Genomic DNA, 26,279 nt, shown 5'->3' on the forward strand with positions numbered 1-26,279 from the left:
ATGTTAACATCAAGTTTTTATCCTATATCCTCTTTCTTTACAATGCTGTGGAAGTCATCTATATTACATTTCACCTGAGCATTGACCTCTCTGGCTCATGCTGGTGGTGCCTTTGGGCCATGCCCCTGGAAATGAGTGCCTTGCTTTGCACTTGAGCTATACCATCTGGGCAACAATCAGGAGTATTCACAGTCTCTGAAGGGAATTGCAGTCAACCCTCAGGCAAAGGGGATCCCTTTTTTTTTTTTTTTTTGGTCCCTAATGAAACTCAATGAGTTTTAATCACATCACTTTAAGAACTGTGGTAAATTTTTTCCCTCCTTTTCCAAGGGTAACTTACTAAAACACCTATCAGGTCACAAGCCACTAACAACAATCATATGCGCCTGCAAGCTATGAGATTGTGTTGACTCCTTTCAAAGCTACAGATGTGTACTTGACATGATATGCGATTTCTAGCACCACACACAAAAGCAGCTCTTCATTTAATCAATGGAGGGAAAACTTAACAGCCCATGCTGAGTACGGGAAGGTCCCTGATGCTGTGCTTTACATGCCAAAAATCCCCCAGCTGCTGTACAGAGCCTAGAAATATGCCTAAACAGGAAGCATGGGTCAAAAGATCAGCAATGCTAACTGTCGGCAGGCTGACCTCTGTGGATATTAGCAACAAACAGCCAAATGTTTAACCACTTCTATACCAATAAAAACAGAATTGTGTGGAAATAAAAATCAACTCCAGCCTTGAAACAGCCTAGAATTTCAAAATTAAGTTTGAGTAAAAAAGATCTATACTGAAAAACTATACTGCAGATGTACAAACAAATACACATTAAAGAACTATCTACAAGAATAAGTTCTAGTGCAACTCCCTATAACAGAAGTGCATGGAATTATTTCCTACCCTGTAAGCAACTAAACCTGATCAATTTATTTAGCAAAAACCACATCCTCCATTCTAGCTACTAAGTCCAGGTCCTTGAAAGAGAGATTATTAGAGCCCTTTAAAGTTTAAAGAATAGTTGAGATTTCAGCTAATTAGATGTTTACCAAGTTTCATATTTAAAATTTGAATGCACTTCCATTCTAATGTTCTTAAAGCTCTTTTAATTGTATAAGTTACCCAAGCCCTAGTTTTAATTAGACTGGTGTATTAAAAACAACTCAAACTGGCATACTCACTGCTGCCCGACCCTAATAAAGGAGCATCAGATTCAACCCCAACAAATTATCCACTCAATTATCCACTGTTGGTTATAACCACACTACTCTGATAAGAGTTAAGCCTTTTCAAGCAACTTTCAAAGGACATAAAAGCATTTCCTTAATAAAAGTTTCTCATGCAAGCTTGGTGGGCTGGCCAAAGACATTAGCACCGAAGAGATGCATGCATGCAACATGGGAAGTAAAGAGGGGATAGCATTCCTTGGCCCTGATTCACCTCTCATTTAGAGTGGTGTAAATCAGGAGTAACTCCATTATAATCAGTGGGGTTACACTGATATAAAACTCATGTGAGAGGACAAAAGCAGGCTCCTTCCAAAGCCAATAAGGAGTAATTCTTAGGGTTAAGGCAATCATGCCCCATCCTTAGTCAAACAAATGGACAGATATGGGCCTTCAAGTATGGAAAATTAGGGGAGGACAACACCATTAAGGCTCCAACAGAGCTACAGAGAACTAGAAGTTACCATGAAACAGTAAACACATTATTGGATATAAGTTAAGTGTCTGTCAATCTTTAGAAATCTCTCACTAGCAAGCACCCACCCTACGTTTCAACTTGGTTTTATCATTAGTTCCGTTCTATAGCAGGTTTTGTTCATATAAAAGCCGGTCTAAAAAATAAGTTAGTCGAGCACCCAGAAAATATGCTGTAAAAAACACAGAATGGAGACAGAATCTGACTAATTTTATCAACTGATGCTTAAACAGAGTTTTGAAATGTAGAGGGATTTTCATCAGAAAAGATTTTAAATAAGCAACTTATGATGATACAAACACCCCATCAACATTTTCAAGTTAATATTTTTCAGATCAGAAAGGTCTGTCATGAATTTTAGCCTTTGTTTTAATCTATACTGATTAGAGCCGGACAACATTCACAGTGTTTGAGAAGACATCTGATACACTGGATAAGCTCTGCCATTCGTGCACTCACCTGGTGGAAATGCGGCTGAAGACTGCATTAAAATTATTGCAACTCAGAGAAAAGAGAACCCCAGAGGCAGAATTGCGAAGTTCAGCTGCATGTTGGTTTCCTTCACGGTACGTATGGATAAAATGGCAGATTTCCGGCAGCAATTGTTTGACCAGCATCGTCTCATCTAGTCGCATCGTGTCCTTTGGTTGCTAAAATGTAAACATTTCACTTATTTCCTGAAATTCCCTTTCACAGCTTTACAGGCAAAAATAGTATTTCTAGTTACTACTATCCCAGGAAAAGATCTTATACTACTTACTCTCTACACAGACTAAACTCTCATCGACTTCGATGCAAAAAAGCTCTGACCGCCCCCCCGCCCCCACTGCCACCTAACAGTAATTTCCTATAATTTTGCATAAAGTAGTATTTTACATCTATGAATAGGTTTCCATCACTGACCTGTGGGACAATGTTAGTAGGTCAATATCATCAAGCACTGAATGGGCTATCAAAATACTTTTTTCGAGCAAGAGGTTTGAAGACTTAAGGGACACCCCTGCCAACCTGTCAAAGTATTGGTTTTAGAGCATTTGAGTCAGTTGTTTGCCTTAGAAGAACCTATGGCAAACTCACACTCTTAATTCTCTCAAATGGTTTTCTGACTGTTGTTTTTATCCAGTAGGGATTTAAAAGACATGATGGAGAGGGTGCTTCTTTATTGATTCAGTGTGATTCCAGACAAGAACAAAAAAAGCTACACTTTCCTGTAGAATTCTACTCTTTCCAATTTGCACAGTATGAGGCACAAGGAAACTATTTAACAAAGAATTTGAAGAGCAACTTTACTAAGAATCTTAACAGAGCGTCAGGTCAGCGTTTAAACTTTTAAAATCCTATCAATGAAATTACTATGGAGAATTCAGAAGTTGCAGTGATCCTACTTAGTTGACCCGAGTCTTGTTGCCATGAGAACTTGGTGATACATTAAGAAGCAATAGTAAGCATGAAGTATGTCTGACCATATCACAGAACACAACTCTCTTTGTATACAGCTTTGGCTCAAGTCTTACTAAACATACTTTGCTTTCATCTAAATTGACAAGACATACAATTTTAAGCTGCTAGAGGTTTCATTATGTATCTGAAACACACTGAGGTTTTGATCAATATAAATTGTGGCTTTTAAAAAAGGAAGATATGGATTATGAAATTAGACAAGTCTAAGTTACTACATTAAACACAGGAAAGAAAATATGGTATAATTTACTTTTTTTAAAAATTGAAATCTATTCTGCATTATGTAGATACCTACATTCTTTTCTTACGTATTTAAAACAACACGATTACTTAGATCATCAGCATCTTTACTATATTAAAAGATGTTCTACCTTGATAAACCAAACTCTACTGTATTTATTACACTGTAGAAAAATATCTTTTACACCCAGTACTAAGGAATTGCACATAGCTTTGATGATTTCATTACATTCTTCTTGGAACAAAGCTAAACGAAATCTTTAGGAATAAACCTGAGACTCAGATTTTTTTACATAAGATGAAGTTTGGCTTTGCAATTATACAACTGTTTTCATCCCAAAGGTAAAAGCAAACTGCCTCTCTGCACAGATCTGAATGGAATAGGAAAGTTTGTGTGGAAACATCAGAATTGGACTCCCACTGGAAGTTTGGATATGGTTAAATAATGTAAACTAGGAAATACCTGCAAAAGTAATCTTAATATGGCAATAGTGAAGGATTCTGTCTGGGTATATAATTATAGAAAACAGAAACAGAACTACATCAGCAAGAAATCTCTGCTTCATTTAAGAAACACTAACTAGGACTTCCACGAACTTCACTAATTTTAATACATTTTAAGCATTTATATTTTAATTTTTACTATTTTCCTCTTTTAAAATGACTGTAAAATTATCCTTTAATTTTGTATTGGATTGTGAAATGAAACCATTTTTATTCTTTTGTTTGTATCCCTGTTTAGAATCTCCCCATCCACCCACAGTTTATACAAATGCAATGAAAGCTTAACACTGAAACCCATTACTTTACTTAAATTTGTTTTCCAGGCACACAATGGTTTATTCTTTTTATATGAATTGTTGTAGAGAAACATATAATATTAGAACTTTGCAAGTGAAGTGGAGAAAAGGTTAGATCTGAAACCTTCCTTTGTCCATTTAGTTAACAAATCAAGGCATTTTTGATCATTGTTATGGGGGGAGAGAAGGGAGAGGATGGATATTCTACACATTGTTATTTTATCAGTTACATTAACTACTTCATAGGAGTTTTTCTAAAATTAGCATTAATTCTATGTGAAATAAATCAAATAATTGTTAGTTTATTAGTACCTAGTACACACAGGCACACATAGAACTTCTGTTCACTTTTCTACATCTGATTCAGAAACTCAGCAATTATAAATTAGACTACTTACCCCAGCAAGACATTTTTCCAGTGTATCCAATATAATCAGCTGAGAGAGATATAAATTCTTTTCAGCAGCTTCTCCAAATATCCTCTACAAGAAAAGATACAGATTTAGCTGCAGTGCAAAAATCTCACTGGTAGCCCATTACAGCATTTAGGTGATATAAAAAATCTGCTGGGGATTAAGCAGCACATTAGGTTAATGCTCTAGCCTTTCCAGCTTTGGAGTTCTGGTTCAAATTTAGAAATAGGACTGGTGAAAATGAGATTGATGGTTCCTTCCTAGTTCCTAGCATGAAGTGAGTAAACTGTTTTGGTGTGAATGACATAAATTCAACAAAGTTAACAAGGGACAGGACAGGCTGGCCAATTGGTATTGGAGATGCACTAGCAGACCAACTAGAGAGCCTAGCAAGTCCTTCCCTTTCATGACCCCAAAATTCATTCAAAAGAATGACTGTTACACTTCTTTTAGTAGCTATTACTGTTTGTCTAAAGTATCTGATTTCCTTTGAGCTGTATTTTATTGCCAACACAATACTTAACAGAGCTGAGGTTTTCCACAAATCCATGGATATAAACTTAGTTTGATTGCTGCAAAATTTAGCATAGACCACAGGAAGAAACACAAATACACTACCGGATCTTCAAAGCGGAGGCTGCATTTTAAATCTAGGATACAAGAGTTTATCACATATTTAAAACTAGCATACAATTTCACTACCAGCACCAATGACTAAGTATATCAATATTCAGATTGGAACAGCAACACAAAGCAGAGAAGGGTTAGACAAAAAAAATGTAACAATAAATGTTCCACTGACTGTTGATAGAACACACAGTAAGAAGCTTCTAAAAACGATGTGATAATTAAAACTGCTTGAAAGATTAGTTCAAATATCTGTAGGCTTTAGCTGAGCAGGAGGCCTCTTGAAGCTCTCTTTTCTAAACATGGAGTAGACTAATGGCACAAAGTCTACTGGTGTGTCTGGTCTCCATTCTGAAGGAGTGCTTGAAAAATACTGATAGCTGGTTGGAGCATCTCATCCATTCGCTCTTCCTCAACCACAGGAAAAGTTAAGTCTTGCTATTGGGTACAGAACATTGATATGAAAAGACTCATTCTTCTATTTTTGCCCTTTATGGAGGGACTCACTTGGAAGTACCAAGTCAGACTAATAATTTTTTCGCCATTTTCCATTAAAAGTGGTACTAAAAGTGGTACATGGCTGGTATTCCCTCAGAGACCTTTCCCACTCAGCTTATACAGAACACCTTGTCCAGTTCTCTGGAATCCAAAACACTCAACTGAACTCTAGATTTCACTACTCGGGTCCCTTTATTTGGCATACAGCAAAGCTATGCTGAGTTGATAAGACTCAAGTGAATGGGGTGGGTATAGGGCATGCCACACATCCAAAGTTACACACTTTATATACATGTACCAATTACACTGTATTTACTATACATTGAATCACGTTTTTAGATTGGTTTGGTTACTTTGCAGGAACCAATCCCCGTGCAGCACGTTCTCTCCATGTGCTGTTCACGTAGAACCTGCGCTTTAATATTCCAGGTTTATCTTTGTCCATTGTTAGAAAACGGTTCCCTGGGTGTTCTTCCTCATATCTTAGATGGCTCAGACATTCTGCCTTTTTCAACCTAATGATCTGTTTACCTCCCTAATTTTATCTTCCAAGAAATGAAGCCTCCTTCCAGGTATTAATTGCTCATGTCAGCCCAGGCCTCAGCTACATACATCAGATAAAATACAGAATTTTTGTTTCTATTTGTATAGCTTACACTCTTATTTATCAAGACTCCTTACAATTGATATCTATAGAGTGGCTGATTTATTTTTGGGTTGGCACTATTAATTTTTGTGTCCATTAGTGTAAGTATAGACTACTCATTCTCTTGTTCTGGTGAGGACATATGTTCACATCCTATTGGCCCTTTAGGGAGCCCGCCCTGAGTGTTGTCATGATGAATCTGATTGTTTGTAAGTTGATCGCCCATGAAATATGCTTCATTTCTTCTCCCCCCACTTTTTCAAAGTAACTACAATTTCTCATCTTGCCTGGCCCAGTGGTAATTTTTATTTTTCCTAGAACACACACTTAGGATCCATATTTAATAATTTTCCTGTGTTCCTCCCCACCCCCCTTTGTGTATTGCACTATCAAATTAGTTGTCAATGTTAATTTTATGAAAGTGAGGTTTCAATAACGTTTTAGTATATTTCTGAAAGTGATTCTATGTTCTGCCTTGCTGCATTTTACAAACAAACAGTGTAGAGGGAGACTGTTCATTTAATGTTACAAATTTGAGTTTGAAAGGGTCTTTTTGAAATTTGGTGGGAAGGTCTTCTTGAACCTTTTTCTGTCCCTTGACTTTAACCTGCTGCCCACAAGAACTCGGTGTTAAGGAGGTCCTTGATCCACCCAAGAAACACTGCAAGCTACATCAATTGTCAGTCTGAGGGAAAAAATGTTACTCCACTCAACACTCCACTCAAGCTAAGCGTCCTTTACTGGCCTCTAAGGCATGTGCTCAGGAGATTAACTCTGTAGAACTACCACTAGACCAAAGAGCCTTTTTCAAGCCTTTTCCTTCATGGTTCTCATCTGATAATCTTGTATGGCTCCTGGATTTTTCTTTTTGTTTTTAAATGCAATTTATGAGATGGCAACTTGCAAATGACTGCACCATGCACTTATGCAGAATGTCTGAACAGATCCTGAAAAGAATCTAATGCCCTAGGTTTGTTTTAAATACTTGTTTGTTTTTCCCCTATTCCAATATTACTCTTCCTGGTAGGACACATTCTAGCAGAAAGGATTAGAACAGCTCCCATTGCTCTGGATGATGTTCACTGGATACTTCTGCCCAAATGCCCTCTTCCTTCTCCTCCAAGGCCGCAAAATAGTGTGTCATTAATTAAATGGCATGATTATGCAGCTGTACAGAGAGAACCCATTTCCCAGTGATCAAGGGCACCACTTACAAAATATATTCCACTTGGTTTGGAAAGCAGACATCCAAGGATTGCTTACAAACCCAGGTCTAAGAGGGCATGTGTTGAGTTGTACCCTTAACCTAGCCATATGCACTTTTCCACCCTGTCCATTCCCTCAGTGCCTAACACCTTCTGGGTTATCCAATGCAGCATTACTAACATTCTTCCTTTTAGACCATGTTGCCCATGTTTCCCATAACCCTCACATGCAATGTGGATGCTCATTTCAATTTTGTTGGTAAACTTTACTGCATTTGAAGTTAAAAAAAATAATAAAAAAAGTAAGTTAAATGCACAAAACAAAGCAGCAGTTTGAGTCAATGTCACACTAGACATTCTATAAAGTTTCTGTAAATAAAAATTCATAACCATTTTCAAAAGCATCCAATAAACCAAACCTAGAAAACTTACCATATTGTTAACATTTTTTAAGATATTAGTGAGACCGCTTATGACCAGGGAAAACTTGTACTTGGAAATGTTTATGAGACATTCCTTATTATGTTCTGTGCTGACTTTGGTGTGGGTATTCTGCTGGCCAGCTTTTATGGGAAGCTGCAAAAAAAAAAAAAAAAAAAAAAAAAAAAAAAAAAAAAAAAAAGTAGCATTACTTAGTATTTGTATATTAAGTTAAAGATTTACAGTTTTACAGGAAGGTTAAAGATACCTTGAGGCTTTACAGATTATGTTGTAAAACATTCTATTAAAGACAATCTTACAGTAACATTTTATTATATTTTTCATCTTTTCCTGCTAGGGACATTTTCAGGAAGCAAAATCCAGATTCACTTGTTTTTACTGCTTATTTCTCAACTAAAGCCAAACATCTCTTCTGTGACAATTTCCAAACAAACCAAATTCAGTGTCAAAGAAGTATTATTACAAGTGAAAAGAAAAGGAGTACTTGTGGCACCTTAGAAACTAACGAATTTATTTGAGCATAAGCTTTTGTGAGCTACAGCTCACTTCATCGGATGCATCCGATGAAGTGAGCTGTAGCTCACAAAAGCTTATGCTCAAATAAATTTGTTAGTCTCTAAGGTGCCACAAGCACTCCTTTTCTTTTTGTGAATACAGACTAACACGGCTGCTACTCTGAAACCTATTACAAGCGACTAAGCAATGAAAGTGTAGGCCTGTTTTCACAAAGATCTTAGCAAAAAAACAGTATGTCTTTTGCATTTATGAAGCTAAACATGGACTTCAAAGCCCCACTGAAACTTCTGTCAGGATAAAAAGTATGACAATAGGATAAGAGAAATTCAGAGATCTATCCTGGGTGACGAACTCATTCAGGTCTAAGAAGCATTCCAATATTCACTGCAATTCCATCTAACTGTTCCAGAAAGTTATCCGACAGATCCACATCCATCAACAAGCAGTACAGCAGCATCGTGTTAAAGTACAAAGTCAGGCATCAGGCAATATCATAGCCACTTGCACAACAGCAATAAATTGCTAACGCCTCAGCATGTTTTAGTATACATTAAATCTATCCCCTTCTGAGACAGGAAAATTCCTCGAATCACACTGATGTGTTTAGTCTTAACACACTTCTTGCAAAGTGTTTCGACCCAATCTTTCCAAGCTCCATATCTTTATGTAATAACAAATGATGAGAAAGGAACTGAGTGTTTCAGCGAAGAAAGGAAATTCAGACATATCCTAAGGCTAAGATTGTTTTCATAATCTAGAAGACTGTCATAAAATGTGTTAAATATGTTTTAACTAACTACTAGCAAACATATTTTAGAAAAAACCTATTTTGAGTATAAACCTCAGTGTGACTTAGTGAATTTTCCCGTCTCAGACAGGGATAGATTTAAAACACGCTACAGCATTCTGAGGAGCCAAGGGACGACCATGACCAGCTAACATTTTTTAAACACAATTTGCCTTGTCTAACTAGGTGCAAAGTCACATTTAAAGTTACGTTAAACTTTATTTTAAAATGCTATCACTTTTTTCATCTAGACATGCTCTAGTGGCTTCAAACATAGACTACAAAACCAATTCCTACCTTTGCATCCTCCATCTTTCAAAGAAAGCTTTTTTTAAAACTATCCATTACATACTATGTTACAGCAGATTATATTGTGAAAAACTGACCCTATAGAGCTGGTACCGTGCTATGATAGAAGTATAACGGCATTAACTAACTGCACAGCACTAGAAACACAATATTAGCTACTGGTTTAAAGCTATTCCATTAGGAAATCCTGATTGTCAGTCAGAGAAAAAAAATACCATGTCAAGTATTTGCTGCAGGCACATTCCAAGCTAATGTATACTACCACCTTTTACTAGATTTTAAATAAGACCTAAATTTTCTTCACATTGCCCAAGTATATCAGCAAAAGCCTTAGGTCATGTCTACACTAGAGGCCTTTCAGCAGCACAGCTATACCGATACTTCCTAAAAAGGCAAAAAATCCACCTTGCAAAACAAATCTTCCTTGGTCAGTCTAATAGGTGCAAGAGAACCGAGGCGGCTGAGGGGCATCTCTTTATTTTATAAAATAGTAAAAGTCAGCTAAATAAGTGAAATTGGAACATTAAAATATTATAACTTCATCTATACCTGTAAAACCTAGTGGAGGAAAAAGAAACACAAAAGCAATTGCCCATAAAGACAAACCCATGTATTCGTGAATGGATAAATAATCTCAACCCTTAACACATTACCCCGCATGTTCAAATTAAATTTAAGTTAATATTAACAGATAATTGATAGTCACTGAAATGTTTGGTATTAATAGTCACAAATTAAGGCTCTTTAATCCTCATTGTTAGGATAATGAAAGATAATGGAAAAATAGATGCACTTTTGCATAGCACCTAGCACAAAGACCGATTCTTGATTTGGTCCTTTGGTGCTACTGAAATACATAATAATAATAAAAGGAAGTAAAGGGTGAACTCTCAAAAATATGGTGATAGAAGACGCCAAAATATGAAGTGAGCTGTAGCTCACGAAAGCTTATGCTCAAATAAGTTTGTTAGTCTCTAAGGTGCCACAAGTACTACTTTTCTTTTTGCAAAATATGAGAGGTGATTACAAGCATCGAAGGACAGTTCTCATGTCCAAAAGTTTCAGCAGTGTCACTCAAATAATGCCATTAACTGTAACTCTTGGATTGGAAAGGCCATTTTTTAGATGTTCTTTTGGGGAAATGTCAGGCTACCTCTCTTCACTAAAACAAAATACTACAAGATCACTCAAGTCAGAAGGTGAGCATCCCACAAGTGTGTAAAGAACTCAGAGAAATGTTGATAGTTTTAACGTACAATTCCCTAATGAAGAAGGAATCGGTTGCAGTGTTGCCAGTTATATGCACTGTAGATGTCCAGGCATGAGCTAAAGCATGGGCTCTAGGACCCTGCAAGCAGGAGGGTCTCAGAGCCCAGGCTCCAGCCAAAGTCCGGACATCTGCACCTCAATTCAACAGCCCCTTTATCTCAGCCTGTGTCAGCTGGCACAGACCAGCAGTGGGTTGTTAATTGCAGTGTGGACAAACCTTAAGAGATACTACTTCACCCAACTTGCTTAATAACTTAGAGGACATTTTAATTGTATACAAGTCATTGACATTTAAACTTTTGATATGTCTAAACTTTTCTGACTGACTCAAGTCAGGTACTCAGTTGGCAAGATAAATATGTTTTCTCCCATCTTTTCCATAAATCAGATATATAGATTAATACAAGTAAAATTTTGTGATCATAGATTTAACAAAAATGAAATGTTACGAATTCTACAACAGTGAAAGCTAAAATTTCTTCAACTTTATTCAGAAAAGTGACTTCCAAAGAGGATCTTCTACATTAAATAGTAAAAGTTAGACTTGAGCTGCAACCAATCCAGCACAGATAACAGAAAACTCAGAGTAACTCAACAGATATTAATCCTATTCTGAACACTAGACACTTTGTTTCAAGCTGTACTCAGTAAATTCTTCAAAGGTCACAGACCAATCATGTCCCTTGCGTGCAGTGCAGTTTACCAGAGTCAGTTAAAAAAGGATCAGACCACATTAAAACGTAGGAAGAAGTACTTTGTTGAAATTCACTTTATGGAAGCTTTATATTTAAAAAAAAAAGGCAACAGATTAGGGAAACAAGAATTCAATCAACGCATCTATGTTTCCAAATTATACACACACACTTTGGATTTAGAGCAGACTCTAGGCATCTCAATTTCAATGATAAAATATCAAATATTTTAAATGTTATTTTTTTCTGGTTTTTAACTGGATTCCACTAGAATATTCCGTAAACTCATTCTGAGATTCTGAAAAACAGACGTTCAAAGATGTTTCATGGCTTGAAAAAGGATGTGAACTGGAAACCCAGTCTCTCAAAATGCCACAGAACTTAAGAACTAAAGGAAAAATGCCAGGGAGTTAATATGTCTAAAAATCTATCAAGTGCTTAAAGGTTTCTGGTCATCACTGAATACAGCTGTAGTATCTTAACCCTTCATTTATCATATTAAAATGCATAAACTTCCTTTTAACACAAAAACAGTGAGAAAAAAAGTTGCATTTGGTCTGGGTATCAAAACTCTAGAACAACTGATCTAGCCACCCAAGAATGTCTTTAAGCCCAGAGAAGTTTTATGTCATGAAAATGATGACTATCCTGCCCATGTATCTTGACATGAAAGTGTGCAATATGCTATACGGAATAACTGTTTACCAGCTGTACTATAGCCTGACTTGATAGTAGAGGTCATTGTACCTACTCAGTGCCTGAATGCCAGCAGGGGATAAGTGGGGGTACAAAGGAAAATGAGGCACAATGCTGTAACCGCCCAGTACAGAAAAATTGCTCATCTTTCTGCAACTGTGCTCGTTTCCCCCACCCGACCACTCTTCCAAATCTATTCTAGAAAGCTAGTGAGATCAGGTTCCAATGTGGTTAAAAAACACATTTATTTCTGTTTCTGTAGTTTAGAATTAAATCCCACCTGTATGGGAATTTGGTATGTGCATATTTTCTAATGTTAATCTTGCTTGTGCTGGGTTTGTTTGTTTTTTAAACTTGTGTGGCACTGTACATAGGACACACACTTTGTTTTACCGGCTAAAATAGCAATAAACTATGCTATTTTATAGAAGCATTTACAAGATTGAGAAAATATTGAACATTAAAGATGTATTTAATCTCTTCTCCCCTCACCGCCCTAAGTTGGAGGTGGCAATAACATTTAATTTTTCAAACCAATGTTTTGTTTGATGCTATATTTTAAAATTGTATGGTTTTGGTCGACTTGAAAAATCAATCACCATTAGTTTTGCGAGTTTCTTGGGAAAACGTTAGCACTTTGAGCTAGATTGTTTTAATGTCATGCTGACTTGAACTTGTGAGATGGCTTAAAAATGGGAATTTTTATCATGGTTTAAAAAGCTTGAAGTTGTTTCTTTCATTGCTAAACTTATTGGAGTTGAATACAACACCAAAAGATGGTGATAAACTAACTACTTCACAAAACACTGAGCACAGGAATGTCAAACTAATTAAATCAGTAATGGTCAAGGCTGGGTCTACACTTAAAACACTGCAATGGTACAGCTGCTCGTGCTTCAGTGAAGATGCCAGGAGAGCTTCTTCCATGAATATAGTTAAATCCACTTCCATGAGAGGTGGTAGCTATGTTGATAGAAGCCCTCCTGTTGACATAGTTGATTGGAAGTTAGGTCAGTATAACTGTGTCACTAAAGGGTGTTGATTTTTCACACTCCTGAATGACTTATTATACCAGTGTAAGTTTATAGTGTAGACCTGGTTCAAGTGTCATTTATTTAATAACCCTCTTCTCAGTGTAGATCATTCTTAAAACATTAAGAAACTAAGAGCTAAGAAAAATTAAGGGGGAAAAATCGGTTGGCACCAATCTTTCCTGAACCCCCTCTTCTGGAGGGGGTTTAAACAATTCCCCACTCTCAACAAGCTCATCATCAGAAACAAGCCGCCCACAGATCAGGATACACCAAACTCAATGCAACACCAGATCCTGCCAGAACAGATGCAAAAATCTGCAGATATATCTCCACTGCTACAGTGATCAACAGGGATCCTAGATATCAGCTGACCACGGAAAAATGTAGAATTTATATTTCTTTAAACAGAGAATCTTTAGTTTGTACATTTTGTGAAAAAATTAAAACATACACAGTAGAACCCTGTTTATCTGAGTCTCCATTATCTGGCTCACCATATTAATCGAACTAGAGCTGACGGCCTGAGCACCGGGCAGTGAGGCTCCGGGCTCCCTATTGTGGCTAGGGAAACTGAAGTTCAGCATTTCATTTTAATCACTGAAAAACACACATTTTTATAGAGTTTTTTTAAGCAGATACTTTTGGGTTTTTTAATCACGGAAAACTAGGATCCCTGATGATCAATACCCCTGCAACACACCTGTCAAGATCCATGGGTTCCACACGTGCCTATCACAACATGTGGTATACCTCATCCAGTGCTCTAAATGCCTGAAGTGAATGAAATCTGACAATCACTATACTCTCAAGTAAACTCACACAGAAAAATGATAAAAGACCAAAAACAGCCCATCACCCCTGGGCAAGTACTTTTGGCAAAGCAAACACTCCATATTTGACCTCTCAGTCTTCAACCTCAGAGGAAACCTGTATAAAAGGCGAGCCTGGGAACTTAAATTCATAACTCTGCCGGACTCTTAAAAACCATGGACTTAACAGACACACTGATTTTATGGTGCATTATAACAATATAAACAATTGCCCTCTTCATTTTAAATGGCCTCCTACAGCATGTCCCACCTTGCATTTAGCTCAAGACAATTTGGTTACCTTCTCCAGACCTGAAGAAGGGCTCCATGTAGCTTGAAAGCTTGTCTCTTCCACCAACAGAAGTTGATCCACTAAAAGATATTATCCCAACTATCTTGGGACTCATATCCTGGAACCGACATAGCTATAACATTGCAAATAACGTGTATTAATGTCATTACACGAATAGTGAAATCAAAACGCTTATAGTTTAATATATTTCTTATTATACAAAAAGTATAGCCTGAGGGTTAAAGAGGAATAATGCTTTTATTTTCATAATTATAAGGAAAATAAGGAAAAAAGGGAAAAATATAACATGAAGCATACGTCATCAGACTGAATCCTGAAACTAACAACTTGCACATTACTACCTACCCAATCCAAGCTACATAGTGGACATATTTAAGCCCAAACATAACAGAATGGCAAAGGTTAGGAGAGTCACAAATCTAAAGGAAGACTGATCTAAGCAAATGCAGCAGTTGCCCTCACTGATCTGAAGAGGAAAGCAGTAGCACTCTGGAAGAAGCACAATTCCTATGCTCTAAGTTATTGTATCAATTTAACTATATTAGTAAATAAAATAAATACCAATATAATCACCTTTATAAAACTATAACCGCATCCACAGTAGGGGCTTGCGCTGATTTAATCAGATCTGTTTCTAAACAGATGGCTAAAATCAGTACAAAAATGGAGTATAGACAAGCCCCAAGAGAACTAGAAGAATATTGAACTGCTCACTATAAAAGGAATGACATTGCTGGTAGTTCAGTATTTTGTCCTGTTCCATTGAGAAGTGGAGATGAGAGTTATGACAGAAAAAATGACACTAGCTGGGTCACACCTGTAGTTTTCCTTTTATTCAAACTTTCGAGTTCTTAACCTTATAGGACCTCATTGCAGGAGGCAACCAAAAGGAAAAGCCATAAAGTAGTTTTGTAAGGAAGTCTCAACAATAAAATGCCAGGTTGTGTTGATAACCATGTTAGAACAACAGAAATGCAAGACGAGAAGGGACCTCAAGAGGTCATCAAGTCCAGCCTGCTGCGCTGAAGGCAGGACCAAGTCAACCTAGACCATCCCTGACAGGTGTTTGTCCAACCTGTTCTTACACACCTCCAATGATGGGTATTTCACAAATTCTCTTGAAAGCCTGTACCAGTGCTTAACGACCCTTATAGTTAGAAAGTTTTTTCCCCAATATCTAACCTAAATTTCCCTTGCAGAGGATTAAGCCTATTACTTCTTATCCTACCTTCAGTGGATATAGGTAACATTTCATCACCATCTTCTTTATACCAGCCCTTAGCATATCTGAAGACTTATCAAGTCCGTCCCCCCCGTCAGCCTTCTTTTTTCAAGGCTATACATGCCCAGTTTTGTTTTGTTTTTTTAAACCTTTCCTCATAGGTCAGGTTTTCCAAACCTTTTATCACTTTTATTGCGCTTCTGGACTCCCTCCAATTTGTCTACATCATTCCTAAAGTGTGGTGCCCAGAACTGGACACAGTACTTCAGCTGAGGCCTCACCAGTGCCAAATAGAGCGGGACAATTACAGCCCATGTCTTATATATGACACTCCTGTTAATATACCCCAGAATATTAGCTTTTTTTTGCATCTTCAACACATTGTTGACTCATTCAGTTTGTGATCCACTATAACCCCCAGATCCTTTTCTGCAGTATTAACACTGCTGAGTCAGTTATTCCCCATTTTGTAGTTGACCATTTGATTTTTTCCTTCCTACGTGTATTTCTTTGCATTTCTCTTTATGGAATATCATCCTGTTGATATCAGACCAGCTCAAATTCAAAATGACCCTGAAAATTATAATTCTGTCTCCCAAGTGTTTGCAACCCCTCCCAGCTTCATGTAATGTAGGCACACTCTCCAGTCCATTACTCAAGTCCTTAATGAAAATATTGAGTAGTGCTGGAACCAGGACTGATCCATAAGGGACCTCACTAGATACACCCTCCCAGTTTGATAGCAAACCATGGATAACTAGTCTGAGTAGAGTCTTTTAATTAGGGATGTAAATATCGTTTACAGCACCACCCGTCCCCTCAGCCTGCCGCACTCGACGGCAGCAGCCAGCAGCGGCCTGGGCCCTGACAGTGTCCAGGGGCTCAGTGGAGTCTCCCAGGGGGACGAGTGGTCTTGCAGGGGTGGCGGGGCAGGGCAGCAGGAGGCAGCAGCTGCTCCCTGAGCAGGGGGCCTGTGTCTGTAGGGGAGGGGATGTGCCCACCCAGGGTCCCTGTGCTGGTTCCTGGCGGGGAGCAAGGCACCCAACCCTGGAAGCCAGCACTAAGAGCCCAAGAGTACAATGCGTTCTGACCGCTCCTGGTCCACGCTGTTCTGGGCTCCCAAGCCATTGCCATGCGAGGTCAGCTCGGTTTGTCCTGCCCTGGGCACTGCCACTGGGTGGGGAGAGGAATAAGGATAGGGAAGAGGCGGATTTGTTAATGCACATGGTGTGCTCAGATGTGGAGGTAGGGAGTGCAGCCGGGTTGAGGGAACGACAGCACAAGTATTTTGCTATGTCACAAAGTTATTTTATCAAACCGTTTTAAACGTTAACAGCAATATATTAACAATAAAACTAATACTTATCTGTTAATTGGTTAACCTTTTGATATGTTACATCCTACTTTCAATCAGTATGCTTTATTCTAATGTACCAATGTAGAACATAGAAAGCACAACATATCGTAAATACACAAGTCTCTTGCAAGCTTCATTGGCAGAAGCTGAAGTGTCTTTATATAAACTTACTTGTTAACGCAAGCTCTCCAATGATCAAAACTTATACTTTGACCATGTAGACAAGTAAATCTAATGTAAACAGTACATAAATGAATTTCCATACCTATTTATGATTTCTTCTGACTTTCTATGATTATTTTATCATTATCAAATCTGTCCAAGAATCTAACAATTCTTAAGAGATAATAGAAATCTGCTATTGGCAGGGGAAAATGTACAATCTATGCTGGGTCACTAGACTTATACCTTTTTATTTTACACTTCCAAAAGACAAACAAAATATATAAATCTTGAAAAGCGCTGGAGTTGGAAACCAAGTCTCAAGAAAATAGAAGCATGCAAACAAAGTCAACCCACTTATTCTCCACTTTTAAACTAAGTTTTCAACAGATTTTGTTTCTTATTTTAATTATGCAGGAGATGCAAACTCCCCTTGCAAACTGCAAAAGGAAAGCGATATGAGGTTCTTCCCACTTTGGCTTCATAAAAAATAAAAGTTCAAAACCCCTTCACAGAAATATGTTATTTAAAAATAAAGTTAGTCAGATTCACAGATGCTTAGCAGCATAAATGCCTACTACTGGTATCTTAGAAAATACTCCTAGAATGCCATTTCAATACCTTTTTCCACATCCCCACAGAATGTCACATGGTAGTTTACTGAAGGCTTTAAGCATTAATGTGCTATAAATTGACAACTGTTCCACAAGGATGCCTGGTAGCCTCAGATCATCTGGCCTATTTTGTATCTACAATGGTATATACCACATGGTCTGCCATGTTGCTCTAGAGGATGATCACAACTTTCTCTGTGCCTTTGCCCCTGTCCACGTGCACTCACTTTTTTTAACCTGTCTCCTCTAGCAAGGGAAGCACTTCATTCCTTTCAAAAGTGCCAGGCAGTAACTTCTGATATAACGGTGAAAAACCAATTTAAGTTTATTGGCAATTTACAGAAGAGAAAGTAAACAGATATAAAAAGGCATTTAAAAACATACTTAACAGGATCTCTACAGTTAGATCCTGAAAGATGGCTTTAAGACTTAAAAGCAGATTCTACTAAAGAACTTACATAGCTGTTGCATTGGGCAGAGCAGTGTGGTCTCTGACAGCATACAAGACCGTAATATTTTGGGGAGTGGCATCCCATTAGAGGAAGAAGTGCCTATATCCTCAGACACCTTAGCTAAGGGTCTCTCCTCTGTTATGCAGATGTCAAGTTATTAAGAAAATAAATATCTTTTGTAAGTGTGCCAAAGAAACATTTGCATTAGTTCCACATACTCTTGTTGAAATACAAAAAATATAAAATCCTTTTCCTAAAACGTATATGGACATTGATAGCAACTGTATCTAATTAGAAATTGATAGCATTGATTGTCTTGATCACTTATTTCCAAGATATTCCATTCTACCAGTTTTAGACAGGTAAACAAAGAACCATGAAAGTTTCTTTATTAACTGATATTTGGAATAAAGACACGGTTTAATTATTTCATTTTAGCAAAAGTTTACCTTTAACACCTTTAATTTCAGTGTTCCTGAGACATGTATAAAGTCCATTAACACTTTAAATGGAAAAAGTGACCATTTCAACTTTTGCGTGAACGCCAGCATACGCTTCATACTCTGCTTTTTCCACCAAATGCATCCGATGAAGTGAGCTGTAGCTCACGAAAGCTTATGCTCTAATAAATTTGTTAGTCTCTAAGGTGCCACACGTACTCCTTTTCTTTTTAAGGATTAAAAAGTGGACATACTAAATGCAGCCTGGCAAAAGCTCTGAACTATAGACCAGTAAATTCACAAACAATTTTTTTTTTTAATGAAAGTAATCACAAAGTTCACTATTGCTAGGCCCATGACACAATCGTCAAATAGAATGGATATTATAAGTAGGATCTTCTGAAAACAAGTTTTTCAGCAGAAAACTTTTTGAAAATAAACAAATTCAAGTGCATTCAAGATTCAACTCCAAGCCCCTCTTCAAGTATAAACTGGCTGCAGTCTCTCTCCTCCCCCTTCAAATAAAGGTAATGACATCTGGAAAGAAAATTGCTAGTGGAAATGTAGTAATGACAATCCTTAACAGTATGCATATGAAAACATCTGCTTATTCCCCTTCTACAGAAGGATCTACACAAACAGATTTTATGGCAACACATGGGTATTTTGGACACAGAGGGAAGAGATAAAAAGCACACTCCTTCAGTCAGTATCAGTGTTGTCTGGGACTGATCCAAAGCCCGTAATGTCAATGGGTGTCTTTCCACCAACTATAAATGGACAGAGGATTAGGTCCTGAGAGCTCAAGGTTCAGTAAAATAATCTCGCAAGGTAGTACGTGGCAAAAAACAATGGACTTCAGAAAATACTACTTCGTTCTACTTCTTAGTAAGGATTTTAATAAAAGGGACAACTTAAAGTCTTATGCTGTGAACAAATGTTATCTTTAGCTATATATACTAACAAACTTATTCTATTTACATAGGTTCTTAGATGCTACAGTGATCATGGCAATGTAAGGACTTTCCAGCAGCACATTAAGTGACATGACTAACGTGTCTATCATGTGTGGAACAGTCTCTCCTGTCTTCTCCCCAGAGGGAGACTTGTGTGTGCAAAGTGAAGCATTTTGGGTTGGGGCTTGTTTTTAAATGTCCACGCTGCTCTGTGGTTATGTTAGAGAAAACAGATTGAAGAAGTGCGCCTTGCGGTGGCATAAAAGTGAGGATTTGTGATGGTCCTTAGCTCCTAGACGAGTTCGTTCCAGTCTGAGAACAACCTCCAAGAAAGTTCTGCGTTCGACACAGACAAGCTTTACCTTTATGGTAGAAAGTTCCATTGTGCCTGAGGAGCTGAGTTTTCTTGGAATGTTTTCACATGTCGTTTGTTACTATTTGTGGTCACTTTGCTGAGATGCAAAAAATAATGAAAAATTAATCCATGAAAGGAAGTTCAATTTCATATTCTGGGTGCTGTGACAGATTTCAAAAACAACAAGATATTTATTTGCTTTAAAACAACTCTTAATTCTGTTAGTTCTGAGTTTCGTACAAGCTCATTTTTAAACACTAGAAATGTGGACTATAGTTGACAGTGTCCATTTAACTATAATCCATTTAATAAAGGGTTTCTTTCCTTAATTTATATTACAGAGAGAAAGAAGTCGCTTAATTCTTCTAACCCATCCTACTGCCAATACAGGATTGTGCCCATACTTATACTTGGTAGGGCTTAATACAGTCTAGCTTTAAATGCCTCAAGTAATGGGGCTGCCATTATTCTGTTTGGGGAGACCTATTTGACCTAATAGGTTTTCCCTCTATCTACCTAAAATGTGATATGCACTAAAAAAAATGCTATGAAAATATTTTAAAAAATTAAAATTCAAAAATAGACTGACTTTTCTATAGGAAAGTCCTAAGATTCATTTATTTTAGGGAGGCCTTATTATGTTTTGGAATATTTTTGCTTGTTTATTAATGGTTATTGCACCTGTAGTGATTAGAGGTGCTTTAAGTTACAAAAACATGGAAGATACAAATGACATACTCCACCCTAAAATTGCTTGCCAGTCACCAGTAGCCCTTAGGAGACCAAATCTTAAAAATATACCAAACAACAAAAACTAGAAAGATACCCAAATAAGATGCAAAACAAAACAATCCAATACTAAGCAAAATGAATGAGCCTTATATCCGGGCCTGTAGCTTGCCCAACTTGGGCTCTGGCAGACCACCAAGAGGAGAAAATTACAAAGGCAGAGACGCTTGACATGAAAGCGCTGCTGTCAAACCTGGATAGTTTTACCACAGCATTCCAGCCCATCTCAATTATTGCAATGGAGAATTGAGAGTCTTCTCATTATCTGAGTCCTAGACCACTCAGGTAATAAAAATTTCTAACAAATAGGAAGTCAGCATACTCCTGAAATCTCAGCACTATGTACTCTGCTATATCCTGGCCCCACTCAGGTGGTGAGAAGTTGCTTTCTGCACCAGCTGAAGCCTCCAGGTGGTCTTCAAGAGTATCTTGAAGTAGACCACATTACAGTATCTGAAAATCAAAGATGATTGGGGGTGGGAGAGAGCAGCACACAACTCTGAAAAATGTATTCAGCAGCCAGAGGTTGACTGACCTACAATGCAAACCCACACTTGCCAGTCATTTGAAGTGAGCTGTAGCTCACGAAAGCTTATGCTCTAATAAATTTGTTAGTCTCTAAGGTGCCACAAGTACTCCTTTTCTTTTTGCGAATACAGACTAACACGGCTGCTACTCTGATACCCACAACAGGTGTTCTGGTTAGCAAAACATTTATGAAAATAAACAAGAGCTGACAAGTTTGCTCTGATTTTTTTTTTTGTTTCTTTAATATAAATTAGTCCCGATTGCTCAATAAAATACTGTTTTAGTCACTTTGAAATAATAATACCGGACTTTTTACAAATGAATGGAAACACTGTCTGGGTAACTACATCCATCTTTCACTGAAATTCTATTTTATAAATTTTTAAAACAAAACCTGAGCAAATAATATTTTTCTGATTCTGAAAACAGCAAACAAGAGTTTTCCTTTTTAGTCAGTAACAGAAACATACTCCTGGTATAATATGCAATGTTAGTTCACCTCCTTCAACAATATCAAAAACTTCCTGCACACAGAATTAAAGAAACCTGAAAATGCATTACTAGCACCGTAAAAAAGGAAGTGAGGATTGTATGCATTGGACTGCAGGCACTGTACTTCACTGAAGAGTAATTTGAACTGGCTTCTCAAATTAGCAGCTGCTGGGCAGTCAAAGATGAAACCAGAGGATCAGTGTTCACTGTTGTACCATTATTGGCTGGTCATTCACATAGCTGTTTTAGTAGCAGTTCAGGGACTGGCTTATTATTCATCCACAATTCATAAGTAATACCTGAAGGAAAGTTAAGGAGTAAGAATACCCTAACAGGTTTACTCTAATTGGCATTCCAAAGTCACCTTTTCAACATGAAGATCACTCTCAGAATGGGCAAAGCAAATGAGAAGAAATCTCGAAACTTGAAAACCTCAGCATGAAATAAAGTAAGGTGGAAAGGGGAAATATTTTTCAGCATAACATTTCAAAAAGTTTCAGAATATTAGTGTATCATTGAGGCCTTTTTGCTTTATTCCTAAGCGTCTTATCAAATTTGTGAAAAAATAATAACTATAAGCTTCTTAAAACAGATAGGAATTATGCAATAAATTGAATTCAATAGTCCCGTAAGACATACCTATCATGCAAACTGGAAGACAATTGCAATCAACATTCTCTTTAGTACTTTTTCAACAGAACTGTAACTCCAGTATTCCAGCTAACTCACAATTGAAGGGCTTTGTTTCTAAGGAAGTAGGAAAGGATTCCTCTTGTATACCTACTCTTAAATATTCCATAAAGTGTATAAGAAAATACTTGTTTAAAAAGATCAAGTCCTTAACTCCTAACAGATGTTGGCAAGCCCAATTCCACAATGTATATAACAAAACAAACGATAAAGCCTAAGGCCTTTTAACACCAGTACACAAAAAAATGTTTTCTTGCATTACTGGGAGCATAATTAGTACCATTCCTTTTAAACTTACTGAAAATAAAAGCCCTATGATTCAAGGTAATCCAAAAAGGAGTTTACTGTGCAAAATAACAGGCTCCAAAGCATGCTACATTATAGTTATAAAAAATCCTCATCATATTGACTGTTCAAAAAAAATTAAAGAGAAGCTCAAAGATTTTCTTGCTAAGAAACTATATTCATATCTGTTTTTAAAAGAAAGGTAAAAGCGAAAGTCTTATCTTTACAGACCACTGATCTTTTCTGCAGGTTATCAACACTAGACAATACTGCTAAGAAATATTTAGAGCCAAGGCAGATGAACAGAATTCAACCTCCATAATCAGCTTCATGTTTACTATGGATAAGTATACACAGCGGGGTATCTTATACTCTCCCCCCAAATCACATGAAGGATCTATTCAAGTACAGCAAAAGGAGAAAAAGAAACAAATGAGTCAACCTAAACCAAGTCCTGGCTTACATGACAGAAAGGCATTTGGGGGAAGAGAAAGGAATGTGCAGTCTAAGAACTAACATTGAGACCAACTGGGAATGTCTGTGCAGCCATGTAGTCCCAATGAGCAGTCTCGCCATGTGGATCAGAGAAATACATACAGTCACAAGCCTCAGACCAAGAAATTGCTCTTCCGACCACCCACAAAACCTTGAGTGAAAATCCTTTCCAAAGGCATTAACTCTTATAACGAAGGAGAAAAGCCTAACACTGAAACAATATATACACCTGGGACCCTCCCCCAACCCAGCTGCCTTTGTTTGGTGTTTCCTATTGATTTGGATGCAGTTTCATATAAACATTCACTTTATCCCTCCCCAAACTCCTCACTTTTGAAGCTTTAATCCCCCCTCTCTCTCAATGACAATGAGACAAGTTAAATAAATAAAAATTAACACCAAGCAAAAACTTTAAGTGATTTTTCAGAGGGGCTGGGGATGGAACTGACAAGGAAAAGGACAACTGAGATAGCCGCCCCCGCCCCCCTTTGTGTTTAGAGGAAACTAACAATGAAAATGATCAAATAACCCAGGGGAGTCACCCCACCATCGGGGCTGGGATCATACATCCGGAAATGAGTGGGAGGCAATTTCACCAGTAAGGGGATAAGATGACTTGGAGACTGGGATGGACAAGCAAGAAGTACCCAAGCCCCACCCTCCCATAAACACTCTGCCGATCATAGTGGCCGTAACTAACCATGGGGGGGGAGTCACTGCTGCCCGTCCCCCCAGTCTGAGAAAGGGAAGAAAGCATCAGCCCCTCATACCCTCTCCCAGGGAGCCTAAGCTAGGTAGGAGCAGCCCCCACTAATATTGCCCCCCCGCCCCAGGTCTATGCCCAGTGCAATGTGGAGCAGCCCACCCCCCAGAAGAGAGGCACCCTATAGCGCCTCCCTCCCACTCCCCACCCTCGGTCACCCCAGCCCGGGAGGGAGGAGAGCAAGGAAACGACAACCCCTATCCCCCTCCACAGCGCTGAGAAGCGGGGAAGGGAGCCGAAAGCAGCCCCCCGCCCCAGTCCATAGAGAGAGCAGGCCCCTGCCCCAAGAGGGAGCGGCGCCCCCAGCCCACGGAGCGGGCATGGCCCGCGCCCCCCATCCTTCCCCTGGGGAGGCAGCTCCCCCCTCCCGGGCCCCCCTCCTCCCACGGCCCCCTCCGCCCACGTCGGGAGCAGGCCCCCCCTTCCCTCCCGTTACCTGCTCGTCGAAGCGGTTCACCACGGCCTGCACCCACTCCACCGGCTTGTGGGCCGCCATGTCCCGCCGCCTGCCCGGCCGGGAAGGGGGGCGGGGAGGGTCTCTGGGTGCCTGGCTAGGTCTCGGCTCCTCAGCTCCCCGCAGCCATCAGAGCTCCGTGGCCGCCATGACACCCCACCGGAAGCAGGAGCCCAGTCCGCCCCCACCACCAGCCCAGGCAGCAGCCGAACGCGCGGCCGGGGACGGGAAGGGGGGGGTGGGGGGCGTTTGGAAAGCGCATGAGCAGGGCCTGCGCGCATGCGCTGCCAGAGCGGGAGCCGACTCTCAGCGCGCATGCGGGAAAGGGGAAGTTGCGCGTGCGCCGTGGAACGGCAAGGGGGGGGCACGCATGGGATAACGGAAAGGGCAGTGCGCATGCGTCGAAGTGGGGAGGAGGGAGAAATCAGCTAGGATTGTGTCCCCCCTGTCCTGTCACTGAGCGGGGGGGGGGGAGACCTCTGATCCCTTCCTGGAGCCCTGTCACCCAGTGTGGGGGGGGGGCTCTGATCTTTTAACACCCCCCCCCGCCCTGTCACTGACCCTGGGGGGAGTTCTGCTTTCCTGAGACCCCCCCCCCGCCCTGTCACTGAGCATGGGGGGAGTTCTGCTTTCCTGACACCCCCCCCGCCCTGTCACTGAGCATGGGGGGAGTTCTGCTTTCCTGACACCCCCCCCGCCCTGTCACTGAGCCTGGGGGGAGTTCTGCTTTTCTGACACCCCCCCCCCGCCCTGTCACTGAGCATGGGGGGAGTTCTGCTTTCCTGACACCCCCCCCCGCCCTGTCACTGAGCATGGGGGGAGTTCTGCTTTCCTGACACCCCCCCCCGCCCTGTCACTGAGCTTGGGGGGAGTTCTGCTTTCCTGACACCCCCCCCGCCCTGTCACTGAGCATGGGGGGAGTTCTGCTTTCCTGAGACCCCCCCCCCGCCCTGTCACTGAGCATGGGGGGAGTTCTGCTTTCCTGAGACCCCCCCCCGCCCTGTCACTGAGCATGGGGGGAGTTCTGCTTTCCTGACACCCCCCCCGCCCTGTCACTGAGCCTGGGGGAGTTCTGCTTTCCTGACACCCCCCCGCCCTGTCACTGAGCCTGGGGGGAGTTCTGCTTTTCTGACACCCCCCCCCCCCCGCCCTGTCACTGAGCATGGGGGGAGTTCTGCTTTCCTGACACCCCCCCCCCCGCCCTGTCACTGACCCTGGAGGGAGTTCTGCTTTCCTGACACCCCCCCCGCCCTGTCACTGAGCATGGGGGGAGTTCTGCTTTCCTGACACCCCCCCCGCCCTGTCACTGAGCCTGGGGGGAGTTCTGCTTTCCTGACACCCCCCCCCGCCCTGTCACTGAGCCTGGGGGGAGTTCTGCTTTCCTGACACTCCCCCCCCCGCCCTGTCACTGAGCCTGGGGGGAGTTCTGCTTTCCTGACACCCCCCCCCGCCCTGTCACTGAGCATGGGGGGAGTTCTGCTTTCCTGACACCCCCCCCGCCCTGTCACTGAGCCTGGGGGGAGTTCTGCTTTCCTGACACCCCCCCCCGCCCTGTCACTGAGCCTGGGGGGAGTTCTGCTTTTCTGACACCCCCCCCACCCTGTCACTGAGCATGGGGGGAGTTCTGCTTTCCTGACACCCCCCCCTGCCCTGTCACTGACCCTGGGGGGAGTTCTGCTTTCCTGACACCCCCCCCCGCCCTGTCACTGAGCATGGGGGGAGTTCTGCTTTCCTGACACCCCCCCCGCCCTGTCACTGAGCCTGGGG

General features: G+C 40.1%; 1 protein-coding gene across 1 annotated transcript in view; it reads right to left on the reverse strand.

Moving 5' to 3' along the window:
• NF1 (neurofibromin 1) overlaps positions 1 to 24,829 on the reverse strand; it is a 169,391-nt gene extending 144,562 nt beyond the window's left edge. The window contains 4 exon segments of the mRNA XM_038375337.2: positions 2,162 to 2,352; positions 4,602 to 4,685; positions 8,025 to 8,168; positions 24,495 to 24,829. Of these exon segments, the coding sequence (XP_038231265.1) occupies positions 2,162 to 2,352; positions 4,602 to 4,685; positions 8,025 to 8,168; positions 24,495 to 24,554 (479 nt within the window). The 5' untranslated portion in view covers positions 24,555 to 24,829.
• Between the last annotated feature and the right edge of the window lie 1,450 nt (positions 24,830 to 26,279).

The sequence above is a fragment of the Dermochelys coriacea genome, chromosome 17 (assembly GCF_009764565.3).
Source record: "Dermochelys coriacea isolate rDerCor1 chromosome 17, rDerCor1.pri.v4, whole genome shotgun sequence".
Lineage (NCBI taxonomy): Eukaryota > Metazoa > Chordata > Testudines > Dermochelyidae > Dermochelys > Dermochelys coriacea.